Below are 14,276 nucleotides of genomic sequence, written 5' to 3' on the forward strand. Positions count from 1 at the left end.
GACCTTTATTTTTCAGATACATTTTTTTCACATATAACGCTAAAACCCCATGGAAATGGATTAAAAACGTTCACATGAATGTTTTCTGTAAGAAAATACCACGTAGTGATGAAATCTGAGTGAAAATAAGCTTGTTATACTTTAAATCATGATATTGTCGGCCATCTTGGATTTTGACCAATTACGTCATCTCATTAGCATAATTTATGAATATTTAATTATAAATGTTTAACTTAGATGTGTTATATATTAAAGATATATGAAAAGAAGTTAAGTTTAGCAAGAAAATCTTAAAATCCCATTGTTTAAACCAAAATTAGTGATTTTTGTAAAATTTGCCTTTCAGAAACCCGTTGCCATGGCAACACGCAAAATCATAAACTTACCTAATTTTTTAAAATTGTTGCCAACAATATTTTAGTAAAAATCTCTAAGTTTGGTTGTTTTAGTTAAAGCCGTTTGAGAGGTATAGGAGGTCAAAGTTGGCGCGGGCACTTTTAGCCCCCCCCCCCCCCCCCCAGTCTGGATAGGGTTAAAATAGTATAGCTAAACATGCTGACCCCCCGTTACAGCAGTATATCTGAACATGCTGACCCACCGTTACAGCAGTATATCTGAACATGCTGAAGGTTTGATGAAAAGGCTGGACTGTCTACCTGGCAGCCCAGCCTGTTCATCAAACAACACATCCTGACCCACCGTTACAACAGTAAATCTTGCTGCCCGTCCAGCAGCAGCGCCCGTCCCCACAGTTGTCACCACGCACCTTGATGCCCGAGTCGCAGGCGCCCGGCTTGCAGAAGGGAAACGTGCCTTCCCAGTAGCACACTGCAGCAAGCACAGAAAACACAATCAAAACAACTTGAACCTAAAACAATATACTCAAACGTTGTTTCCTTTTAATACTTCAATAAAAGTTCAAGGGGACTCTGTGGATTTCAACAAGGTTAATATTTATGATTCCGAGCAGAATTAATTTCACATGGGAGTGAAATAGGTCATTTGCATCAGGGACCACCAACCAACCCTCAACAAAGACGGGACCGATACCGAATGCTAAGCACCCTTGACCCTTTCTTGGCGCCACACTTCCGGTCTGGATGTGTAACTTAGGCTTTGAGTCATTTGATCATTAACTTGATACGGATTAGAGGACTGATCAAAAGCTTCTTGGTAAGTGCTTTATGTTGTGTATGAATATAGGGTCTATATGTGGGATGTGTTACGTCCCTTTAATTTTGTCTTTTGAATTAAACTTAACTGTCAAAGAATTAAATAAATAATATATTAACTATATGATAAATGTATTTCAATCATCGTTCTAGGATATATTTATCAACAATATAAGATGAAAACGGAGACCCGGAAAAATTACATGCTTTTCAGGAAATTAATCTATTTCTAAAGCAATATAAGGAATGAGTTCGCTACCTTTATCATTGGATATTGACTTATACCATAATGCACATGATATGGCTTACCTTGACGTGTGCAAACCAGGTCCGACCCTAACCACCAGCCACCCGAGCTGCAGGTGCGGTTCCGAGATCCGCCGGCCAAGAAGTAGTCGCTGTTGCAGCTGTAGGTGCAGATCTCGCCCTCCGTGTAGGGGGTGTCACAGTCCGAGATACTGGCTACGCTGAGGACCGGGGGGTTTGGGCACAGGCCTGAGAGGACAACCACATGGACTATGGATAAGTAAATCCAGTAATTAGCCACTTGTAAACAAGGTTGCATAAAAAACAGGCAATGTTCACAAAAAAATACATGAGTGAAAAATTAGGAGCATTTTGTATATTTTTTGCTTTATATTGATTATAAGGCAGTCTATTCTTTATTTTCATTTTAACTTGGAATGAATATATATTGTATGTAAGTCTTTCGCTTGGCGAAATTTATATTCATATCCAATAAATAATTTTACGAATGACACTACAATTTTACATAATCTATGCGTTTTGTTGTATAACTTACACGTGTCACAATCCCTCACCATTTATAGCAATTGATTTCGGTTAACGTTTCACCCATCAATTTTGAAGATTAAATTTTCATGATCCGTATGTAAATCTGTGTCTTAAATACCGTTATTTTTTGGCTTCATAACGAATATTACAAAGACTACCGTTCAGTTATCATCCTTATTTATTTTCTTTACAGTAAAGAATGCTGCTTCATAGCAACTTCCTAGGGGGCTTTCCGTCTTTTTTATATCACAAACTAACTGACAATGATTAAGAAATACAATGGCATTTCCGACACAATAGGTACAACGAAGGAAGGCTTGCTGCATTTTTAAGGTCACCAGTGGACCAAAACTCGACCTGGTTCTTCATACAATGACTACAAATATAACCAAACACCCATTTTACGCTAGATATAAATGTTCTGAAACACAAATAAAAACATGCACACACGCACACGCGCATACACACAAAACATGATGCCGTATTCTTCACCTTTATCTGTCATTGACGTGTTTGGCTTGGATGTCTGGAGATCCCTGCTGGTCGTAGATAACACAAACTGTGATAGAAAGAAGGCACTAGGATGTTTTTCTTTATTCATATGTGTTAAACCTCACTTTAAGTTACCTCAAAGATATAACTCTATTTGAGCAAATTGAGCCCCATGTTAAGCTTCAGGCCCGAAGAACAAATAATACACAACTGAAGAAGGAGATATCCATTATGACATAAATTAAGTAACCCGACTGTATACATCGAATATATTAATATCTAATTTCATTTAAGCAGATTAATGAAACTGACCTTATTGGGTTCTGCTTTATTCTCTGGTGCCGCAGCAAAATGGATACCGAATATAATTCCTACAATAATCGAGGTTATCACCGAGACAGCGATGATGACGCCACGGAGTAGAGATGGACGTTGACAGTTGGAACAGATTTCTGTGGAATCTGTGTGAGGTACAATTTTGATACTAATTCTATTTGGTATTTAAGAACTTTACTGTTACAGCATCTTCCACTGCTTTAGATTTAGGTCCCTTTTTCCTTGGTACTGAATTCATTTACCTTTAGATTTCTTGTTTGATACATTTTATAGGTTACTTGTTTATATATTGATTTCTTGTAGTATTTGCGCGCACAAACACCTACAGACGTACACACACACACGCACACACAAAGATTGATAGATTGAAAGACAAATAAATAGATATTTTGTAATTCTTTGATAAACGATAACCTAGGGTCTCTTGGGGAAAAATTGCAGCCAGACAGGTACCATTTTAAGGCTTTAAAAATATGTGACCTAATAGCTAGCTACTCTGATCAAAATTAAAATTTTTGCTTGTTTGAGGACGTAATTCTTAGTGTTAAGGTAGTTACATGGCCATGCTGTCTCATGTTACCATTAAAAATGCTTACATATTTGTACCTTTGTTGTTTTTTTGTCGAAGCGCATCAGGTACGTAGTTTGGGTTGTTTGGCAAATCCGAGTCGTCCGTCTGTACATTGTCAGACGATACGTCATCTTTCTGTTGATCAGCTCGCTTTTCAAGGTCTGTACCGGCCTCAGGTAGCCGGTTAATGTAGTCTTCTTCGATAGTATGGTACACGTGATTGGCTGGGTCATTATGGCCGTTATCAGCTACTATGATTTAGCAACAAAAGACAGTATACGACTCTTAAGAGGTCTAAGGGATGATAAAGATAGTAGGATTGCCCGAAATGTTGAAAAGCTACTCTTTTCATACAGTGCTTTAGATTACATAAATACATTAAAGATACGTTTGTAAAGAAATGCATAATAGTTCAATTAGATGTCATATAACTCCAAAACTGCTTGTGCTAGTACATTAAGTCGTTTTGAAATTATGACGAGGTTGAATAAGACCCTCGTAATTTTATTCGTGTTCGTCGTAATTTTATCCAATCCTATAATATTAGAGTCTGCATCTACAACATGATGAATTTGTTACGCAAATCATTTACATAGAGCTATAATAGATTGCAAACACATGTTTGCAAAATGAATGAAATCGACAAATACAATTTACAAATAAATGTTGCTAAAAACAATTATAAACAAAATTGATCCTGCTCAAAACGTCTTTCATAAACTGACGGGGTGAAACAATAGACCTAGTACCTAAAAGCCCTGAAGATTTCATACAGGTATTACCAGGTCTCTGATCTCTAGTGTATAACAACATGTATTGTAAAGCTGTAGATATATTTGTGATATACTGTTAATTCTGTCTATATTGTATAAACAAAAATTAAAAAGGTGCTCAAGCAACTGTTTGTCCTCTCTTCATGAATACACATAGTGACAAAGTTCAATGAAATAACGAAGCCCGAAAAACATACCTGTAAGTACATTCTGTGTTGAAAATGTCTCTGCATCATAAATATCTCTACTGTAAGCCACCTGACGCAGGTCTTCTTCCTGTGTGCTCATCGTCTGTTGAGTAACAGATGGAACAGCACAGTAAAACCAGAATAGACAACAAAAACTCTTAACCAAAACAACTTAATACGTCTGGTGTGAATTCCATACCAATGAGATTATTAAAACATGTCATCTACAGCATCTAGGCATTGATGTAGACGACTTTAGAGCCAACACGGCAGTTAAAAAAAAAGCTAAAAGCCTTTTATGAAGAACAAACAAGTAGAATTTACTTTACACCAAAAGTATTTTGTGATATTAGTGACGATGAAATGAGATCGAATGAGTATAATCTCATTTGTATGGAATTCACTCCAGACGTATTACATTGTTTAGGCGAAGAGTTTTTTGTTGTTGAAAATGACATCATAAATATCTGTACCGTAAGCCGCCTGACGCGGGTCTTTTTCCTGTGTGCTCATCGCCTGTAACAGATGGAGCAGCACAGTAAAACAAGACTAGACCACAAGAACTCAAAGTCATTTTGTGATATTAAGTGACTATGAAACAATTTCGATGAAGTATAATCTACTTTGTATAGAATTCGCACAAGACGTATTAAGTTGTTTGAGCGAAGAGTTTTTGTTGTTAAAAATGACTCTAAATCATAAATATCTCTACTGTAAGCCACCTGACGCGGCTCTCCTCCCTGTGTGCTCATCATTTATCGAGTAAAAGATGGAACAGCACAGTGAAACCAGACTAGGCCACAAGAACCGTTTACCAAAACAACTTAATACGTCTATAAAAATGAAATTATTCAAAAACATGTCATCTACAGCATCGATATCTAGTTATTGATGTAGACGACTTTAGAGCTACACGGCAGTTAAAACAAAAGCCAAAAGACTTTGATATAAAGTACAAACAAGAATAATATAGTACTTTACACCACAAGAAGTTTAGTGATATTAATTGAATATGAAACGACACATATGAAGTATCTATGCGCCTAAACAAATCAAACGCAAAAAGTGTGGCAATTAAAACTATTGCCATGGCGACTGTTTTCTTGTTTATAAGTATCAATGATTGTTGTTATAGGTGTGTTCTAGTATTCGTTTTCTGGCTGGAACGTCATGTATGAAAATTGTTTTGCACTATGGATTTTTGTATGGCATTGCTGTCAACAAAGAAGACTCTCTTGTGGGTGACAAGTGGCCCTTTAATTGATTATACATTTTTCACATAAATCATATTAGTTATCTTTTCTACATTAACTTGGCGACAATTTGGCGAATTCAAACAGCACCAAAGAACCCAGAAATCTAATAACACTAAACAGAACCAGAACAGCAAAGGGAAAAACAGAAGCATTGTGCACAAGAATGAAATACTCATTCAAAATCATGCAATTATATCAATTTCTCATTGATTATGCAAATAAGGTAATGATTTGCATACTTGATATTTCTGTCTTTTCCAGTTACATGTCATATGATTGGCATTATTTTGTAAAAACATTGGTCGAGTAGAAACAAAAATATACTGCAAGAAGCTTGCGGCAAGTAAAAAGGTCTATAGTTATCAGTTTACATTAATTCGTCTGCAGACGTTCTCCGCAATTTCCAATCTTTCCGAGCTAAATTCACCTTCACAAATAAATCAGACCTCTTCTGCACAGTCTTAGACCTGACCCCCATGCGGCAACCAAGTACTGTTTTTATGGCATAAATGTTAACTTTAATACAGTGTTTTGGGCGAGAAGGCAAATTTATCAAGTTCAATCCCATGACCCCACAGGCCATGAAATTTAAGCTCCCACTGATCGAACAGTAAATTATGGGACAATTCGTGTATCGTTACTTGTGCATTTCAAGGGCTTCAGCTTGGTGGCAACAAAATTCAAATCTGTCAACTTCAAGCCCAAATATGTCAAAACTCTGACGGGAAGCCAGGGTCAATTTTTTTCACATAATATATACTTTGACCCGTCTTATCAGCACATCCAAATTAAAACGATATTTTCTCAATGTAGCGAGCGTCGTTACATCTTTATTTTATGGGCTTTAATTGTGTGGAGACAAAATTAAAATCAGACAAGGTTTAGCCGACATATGTCCAGAATCCTGTGAGAAAAACTGCCGCCCCTCTCCCCTCCCATATACTGAATAAATCTGCACAGACTTCTAGTCGATTTCCACATTTTCCTGTCTTACGGGCCTTTCCACATTTACAAGATATCTTCCTTAAGTTACCTACCACAACTGAAACTCAGGTGGTGGTCCCTTTTTCTTGGCGGCTTTTGGGCAGACATTTCCCCAAACGTGCTTGCTTAGGAATTTTTGTCAAACGGTCGCACACTATAACATTAGACAGAGCCCCTGAGGCGTCGCCAAAAAATACACCAAAAGTACTTTGAAACTTTTATTAATAATATTAAATCATCCAGATACCATAATGCCAAAGCATTACAAAAAAAAAGGAATAGAGAATCATGCACAGACACACTTATACCATGACTACTACTAGTATCAAATTCTTTAGACATTGGAAAGGACATTAATGTTATTCTCTATATGTTTAGAAATTATAAAAAGAGATAGAATATTCATAGTTTACATTGATTAAAACTTCTGATACTAAAACGTTGTATCAAGTGGTAAGACCCTTTAAACGACATACCCCTCTTTCTGTAGTAATAATATTTGCTCGGTAGCGTGCTTTAACAGTACCTTGAAAGTCATCAGAAATTAGTAAAATATGTATACATAAAATGATAAATACATATTGATAGTTTAAAAAGATTTTCAATCTAATTAGAAATGATGGGAATTTGTCAATATAAATGACTATAAGAATACTATAACATGCATATCACAAAATTCAAAAGATATGCTGTAAAGATAGAATAAAAATTCGTCATTGGCTAGTGAAAAATAAGTGATCGTACGTGAGCCATTTCCAAAAAGGTAAAATTAACGTTATATGATGTAGGATCAACGTTATGCTCACAGGATAACATAATATGTTAGTTTACAGCCTTTGAGTACGTTTTTTGTGTTGACACATACACAATATGTTAACACAATTTGTGCATGCTAGCACATCCTGCTTTATTTGCTTCTAAAAATCCTTAGAACACCATTCTTCTATAAATATTGTAATCATGGCTATTATCATGGAAACAAATTTAGAATACTGAAAAAGGTCACTTGGTTTTCTCTCAGCATTATGTAACCCAAATATAAAATCAAATAACATTTTGCTCTACTTGCATGAAATTGTGACTCAGTGATAACCATTTCTTCATCTTTGTGACTCACAAGACGTTTAGGTCTTTCCCCGGGTGATTCTTGTTGCTCAATCAGTTCCTAATTCTCGTTGTAAATATAACAGGTAATTATGAGGCTTTCTAAACAAATCAACATTAATCATTTAATCTGTTTAAGAGAAAAGTACCTTATACTATATTCTTTACCTCTTATCATTTCCTTATCATGGCACAACAAGAAAAACAAAATACTGCTGTCATAAAAAGAATTGATATTTGTCTATACTTCTTTATACTTCACACGTTATAAATGATATATCTGTATTTATACATGGGTTAATATTTTCAGACATTTTAATTCTGTAACGTGTTGTTTTAATAGTATGGCATTTTACTATTCAATTACCCAAATATGTCCATGCCGTACTGCATGTCAAAAGTCACAAAAGACGGGGATTTTTTTCTAATTCTCCAAATCGAAATATTCATGTAATATTATTCCAGCACCTTATTGTATCATGCATATTGATGTCATCATACGCTGTATTGATAAGCAAAAATGCAATTTATTATTTTTTTTAATTTACGCCAAAAAGGTCTGACAAATAAACCCGCGTCTACGAGAGCATCCGAGGTCATTCCACATAGGATAGCCAGTACGACCTGGCCAGTAGTGTACACACAGTCTCGTTCGATGGGTCAGTCTACGGTTATTTGGCACTCCTGGATTCCACCCCTGTTAAAACATAAACCCAAAGTTAAAATATTATGTTGTCTTAACTTTACAATCCAATTCATATCATTCCATACATGCATATATTTGGTAGCAATATAAGTCAAATAGACCTATATCTAGTACAGAAGGACGATACCATCAGTAAAAAGTAAGGTGCAGCAAACAGTGCAACATTAGCATAGTACGTATGACAAAAAATACAAAAAGTACACCTGCAGTTAGTATTCTGATCATATCAATCCAGCTATTGCTAACATAACGTTTACTTTATCATTTCCTCAAAGTCAGATTTAAGATTCACAAACGTATTTTGAAAAACAACTGTGAGACCCATGAATAAAACTTTCCTTTAAGAAAGAAACACGGAACAGAATATCATGCAGTTGCTTAAATTTCCAATACAATGTAGGAATGACATTACAAACGTCCTTTTGTGTTTAAATTTGTTTAAAAATTTGGAGTGAGTCCCAATTAAATTAGTGTCGGTCAGTCAAAGTATAATTTATACATAACTTACTTTGTAGTTGCGCAAGGCAGACCCATCTTCCCATTGCCACTGTCTTTTAAGAAGACGAAAGTAGTTATTGTCCTTCAGACCAATCCAAGGTTCGAGGTTGTGACCTTCCTTGCTGACAAGGTTTCTCAACGCCAGGTCCAACTCTTTTGTTTTAGGCATGGCTAGTGTAGCCCCCTCCCTCTCGCAGGCCTCCCTGGCGCCCCAGTAGTTCTTTTGTCGGAAATCGACCCGGATGCAGGTCGTGAGAAGGAGTTTGTATCCTGTTTGGCAGCCGTTTCGCGTCAAAGCTGTAACAAAATGTGGAAGCCCATTTTTGATCAAGCGCAAGTGGAAAATGATAAGGCTATAAGGTGTCAAATAAGTATTCAGCAACACATTACAAAAGTAATTTTTATCAAACTTTATCATTGATATTATTACTAACATTGTTCTTGTTATAAACATTAACATAATGAAAATTTGTTCAGACCAAGTCTGGATATAAATTTAAGTTTATGCCAATGTTTTTAACAATTAAGACATATGCTGTTTACACACAGACACCGACACAAACACGCTCAAAACATAATCTTCTGGCGAAGGTAGAAATGTGTTCAAAATGGTCACAGTTATAAAATATGGCAAAATTGTACAAAGGAATACATTAAACATCTTCAAAGCCAGCGTTAAAGACAAAGCATTGTTGCCGGGTCGGGCTAAACACCACAAACGAGCGCAAACGGGTCTATTCATTGTCCCATGAATGGCGGCCAGAAATCCCTTCGAACTTGAAACAAGCGGAATAACTATTAAAAAAACGGGTAAATACTTATGATTTGCCGTGTTTTTTTTATGAAATATTGCACAGACTTTACATACATTGTATCTAGAGCGTCAAACAAGGCCAGTGTCCTATGAACACTGCATAATAGACCCGTTTGCGCTCGTTTGTGGTGTTTACGCATACCGAGTGTTGCCCACCTTTATTGGCCGTTGATTTATTAGACATTAGATGCACGCTGGTCGGAGGTACCCAAATCTGTGATGATAAGAAAACGATGTTATTCTTTACATTAAGGTATACCTATGAAAGTTTAAACAAGCTAATTTTGCAATATATTTTAGTGAAAATAAAATTATCTTGAGATAAAGAGGGAGAACCATACGAGGACAGGTAAGTAGTGGCCATTTGACATATATTGATATCCTTTCAAAAATAACAAAATGAACAACGAAGTCTATGGTACAATTGCATTGGAATTCAGCTGCTGAACTTAAGTATCACAATTTAAACACATTTTATCATCGTCATCGTCGCGGGCTGCTTGCCCGGACCAGGTCCACTCTCTCGTTCCAAACACATTTTTTTTTGACCAGATGAAAGGGTTCTGCAAGTACCCAATCTATGATGTTAAATATTTACTATGATATTTTGCTAAGTTAAATAGGGAGCCTGCAACTAATTCATTAATATATTAACTTTCCTTTTTAATATTTAACGTCAGGGTTTATACAATAGACAGGCATTGATAAATATTTGTGACTATTGAATAACACCAAACGTTTCGTAAAGGTAATTCATTAAAAACCAAAAGGGGACACTGCCTATACACTTACACATGTCTCACACGATTTGCAAGATCTAAACATCCAAAAAAAGATCTAATGCACTACAACGTGGTAGTTTACAAATAAATAGGACAACCTGTATCTTCATGTTTAAAAATGTTGCAAATTCGGTTGAAACAACAAGCATTAATTGATCTCACCTTAGTCATGGCCGGCTCTGTCGTTGACACATTTGCCAGTAAAATTGCCGTCGTGAGATTATGACTGGCAGCCTACCGGGATAAAGAATATGCAAATGCATTTCTGATTAAAAACTATGGCAAAATGATATAATATTTAATGGACCAACATTACCATTAAACGAAAACAAACATTAAATAAGATATTATTCCCATTGAATAACATAGTCGATAGTATCCATAGATGTCAGTGACAAAATAGCGAGGCATAAGAATTAGATGTTTGTGATATTCCTAGATAAAAAACAAAGACATAGTAAACGTAAAAATTACTACAAATATCAAAACAGAATAAAGCTGTATAATTTTGGGTCCCCTAACATTTGATTATGGAACAGTAGGTGCGTTTTGTAAAAAAAAAAGAAAAAAAAAACTTGAAAGAAGATAACTATAGAAATAAAGAAGCGTCAATTTCAGTAATCTAGGGTGTGTAAGTAAATTGTATTGATACATAAAAATTAGGTATCAGAGAAGTTCATTTCCGAAACAAATTAGAACATTCTGTGATTATATTTTTTTTGTAATATGGATTTTAATTTATGTAACATATGCATTCAACGTTATTTTCATATATAAATATAAAAAGATACGTTATAAACGATTATCATATCACATATTATGCAAAGAAGTAAGTTTGAAGCATCTGTACCATATGCATCGGCTATGTAATGTGGAATACGCACTAGATAAAAATATTTTATAATTCATAATGCGTGTGTTTGGTATTCGGAATACAAATGAGAAGCCTGTCAACATATCAAGGACAAGCTATTTGGTAAGTACATGACAAAGAAAATTCACCAGGCTATGTTCTGCTTCATTCTCTGGTGCGGCCGTGAAAATAAGGCCTACAACAACTCCTGTAACAATCACGGCCATCACTGCAGCAGCTATGATGAATCCACGGCATAGATAGGAGCCGAAAATGATGGAACAGATCTTCGTCGAATCTGTGAAATAAACATTTTTTTACTGCTACGAGAAGAGTTTGCTAAAGTAATCCCTTGCTTAGTGTCCAAAAATATTTTTTTGGGGGTTGTTAAAGTTATTCTTATTGTCGACCTGCATGGTTTACTTCTCATTGCTCAAGCTTCATCATCATCATCGTCATCGGTCGGCTGCAGCACAGGCGACTGAGTGCCAATATTGTATTTAATTGAGAACGTTATTATATAAAATCTAATGCTTTTAATTTATACAGGTACAAGATGCAAAAATTCTAAAAGCCCTACTTAGGCCGAGAAGACAACAACAAAAAGGGGCAAACTGCTGTTCTGTTTGAAATGAAATCTTAAATGTATATCCTGATGACACAATGATATAACTAAACAAATAATTATCTTTATCTTACTGTTTTGTATTGGATTTTTATTATGTTACGTGGGCCATTTAGTTTCTACTCTCATGAAGAGCTGAATTGCGAGAAGCTTAGAATAATGGGCAATATTGATTATTCGTAATCCCTGGCATCTATTGTTGACGCTAGAAAAATGGATAGAATTTCATGTACTACGTTAGTATATCAATGAAAACAACGCAATAAATGAAGTTGAATAGTTTTGTCGTTTTTTGTCTCAAATGTAAAGACGGTGCTGTGTTTGCTTTATAGTAACCGTTATTGTGGAAAAAAAGCTCTTGGAAACGAGAAAACTTGACATATACATATTAGCTATATTTCTTTTGAACTTTAGGGTTCGGGAGCAGTTCTGTTACAAAATGAGAGAAAGGATAGGTCAATCAATGGCAGTGTTTATCTGTCAGCAACATTGATAAAGATCAATGTACTAATAATGCAAACTATGACAAGATTTGTATAATAAATGAGGAAACAAAATTAGATTTACATAGCGCTGCATAAGAAGCCGCTACTCTTTAACCATGTATTATGAAAAAAATACGAGAAATAAAGAGTAAATATCTGAGATAATTTGCATCAAAACAGAATATTTTGCTTCCCTGGTTGCAAATGATGGCATCACTACTAGTGACATGTATAGTTTAGATAAGAAGATAATCAGGAAGAGACGATGTTAATTTTAATCTTATTTGCATAATTGATGAGGATACGTAGCAGTACATTATTGAAAAAAACTACATTTGGAACGTTTTTTTTATGTTAGTTTAAAATTTATTTGCGTACGATTTGCATTGTAAAGACACAAAATTGCTGAACAAAGATTTAAAATCTAGGCAATAGTTTTGTACTTTTTTGTCAATGATGTTAGCAGAAATGTTTGCTATTCTTCAGGATGGCATAAATTATACTGACATGACATTTTGGTAATAAAAATACATACACATACAACGGACATTAGCGACTGAAAAATGGTTACACTAGGATCATTGATCTTCCATCTCTCTGTGATCTTACATCTTTACCCAACATAATCAAAAACACCATAAATCCAACCTTCTTTTTTGTGTATAGACATCATACTATGGTAGATCCATCAGGGTTGGCTAATTAGTTACTACAGGCTGACAAGATAAAATTAGACGTAATTTACCTGAAAATCACATTCTTTCAAAGATGTATTTTCGTATAAAGAATACAACTATAAATGACCATCTGTGGTAGTGATTCGGTTTTGAAGATGGCATGTTTGTATAGTGTGAGGTGCTGTAACATTCCTCACTGAATATCGGTATGCAATACTATTTGGACAAGAAAATGGCAGAAAAAAACTAATTATTGTCTTGTCCTTAGCATGTATAGTGCAGATTTAACAGTCCTAAAGTAACTATTTGGTTTTGAACATATTATGCTACCTTGAAAAAACTCTCTTTAAATTCTTCAGAGCTATGAAGAAAATATAAAGAAAGTTGAAGATGTATGGACAAGACGCCACATACCTCCGGCATCTCCATTATCTGGGCGTGACAGCGCCTCTGGATCAGCTTGGTTTGACACTTGTGGTGGCGGCGGGAGATCTTCGTCACGAATTGTAAAGTACACATTCTGTGCTTCTTCGTACGTGTCAGAAATCTTACTTGACTCTTCTTTACAGCTGTGAGAAGGATTATTACAGTAGTGGATGCTAATTTTACGGGTTTGACAAGATTTGAACGGAGGGTTTCTTGTTTTTCCGTTGCTGGGCCCCGCGCCGGAGGCCCCAACTGGCTCCGCTTCTCCGTCCATTACAGTACGTACACTACTTGTAAAAGATGGAACGTTTATACAAGTGAGAGATGTGTGAATATACAGAGTGATGCTGTCATTATTAGTCTACAGATGAAAAAAAAAGGTTTGTTTACATTTACCCTTATCTACAAAGACATGCGTGGGTTTATCAATGATGTAATGTCCTTGGTTTGACGTATTCCGATAGCACGTTGTTTTTCAAAACGGGTAGACTAATCTGGGGTATTGTGAGTTCGAATATACAGATTATGCTTTTGAGGAGCATATCTTCAAAGTTTTGGTGCATTTTCATTCCATTTCAATGTGTAGGATGAATATGTAATGTAATGCATTAAATCCTGCCGTCTACAGGGGTGCCTAAGCATTTGCACGAACCCTATGAAATTCGTACGAATATTATGTGATACACACGAATCACTATGCGAAAACGCACGAAAATTATGAAATTCGCACGAATCACTA

General features: G+C 35.5%; 1 protein-coding gene across 2 annotated transcripts in view; it reads right to left on the bottom strand.

The window, feature by feature from the left end:
* LOC118406262 overlaps positions 1-14,149 on the bottom strand; it is a 15,168-nt gene extending 1,019 nt beyond the window's left edge. Inside the window, exons 1-11 of one of the 2 annotated variants that reach the window (XM_035806193.1) lie at positions 13,526-14,149; positions 11,474-11,622; positions 10,634-10,705; positions 9,846-9,903; positions 8,886-9,172; positions 4,337-8,368; positions 3,402-3,617; positions 2,772-2,920; positions 2,460-2,526; positions 1,482-1,667; positions 700-828 (exon numbers count right to left, since the gene is read on the bottom strand). In XM_035806193.1, coding sequence (XP_035662086.1) covers positions 700-828; positions 1,482-1,667; positions 2,460-2,526; positions 2,772-2,920; positions 3,402-3,617; positions 4,337-4,427 — 838 coding nt within the window. In that variant the 5' untranslated portion in view covers positions 4,428-8,368; positions 8,886-9,172; positions 9,846-9,903; ... (1 more) ...; positions 11,474-11,622; positions 13,526-14,149. Of the gene's footprint in view, positions 1-699; positions 829-1,481; positions 1,668-2,459; positions 2,527-2,771; positions 2,921-3,401; positions 3,618-4,069; positions 8,369-8,885; positions 9,173-9,845; positions 9,904-10,633; positions 10,706-11,473; positions 11,623-13,525 lie in introns of those variants that run through there. The other variant, XM_035806192.1, reaches the window with a different exon arrangement.
* Between the last annotated feature and the right edge of the window lie 127 nt (positions 14,150-14,276).

This window comes from Branchiostoma floridae, chromosome 18, assembly GCF_000003815.2.
Source record: "Branchiostoma floridae strain S238N-H82 chromosome 18, Bfl_VNyyK, whole genome shotgun sequence".
NCBI classification, from domain to species: domain Eukaryota; kingdom Metazoa; phylum Chordata; class Leptocardii; order Amphioxiformes; family Branchiostomatidae; genus Branchiostoma; species Branchiostoma floridae.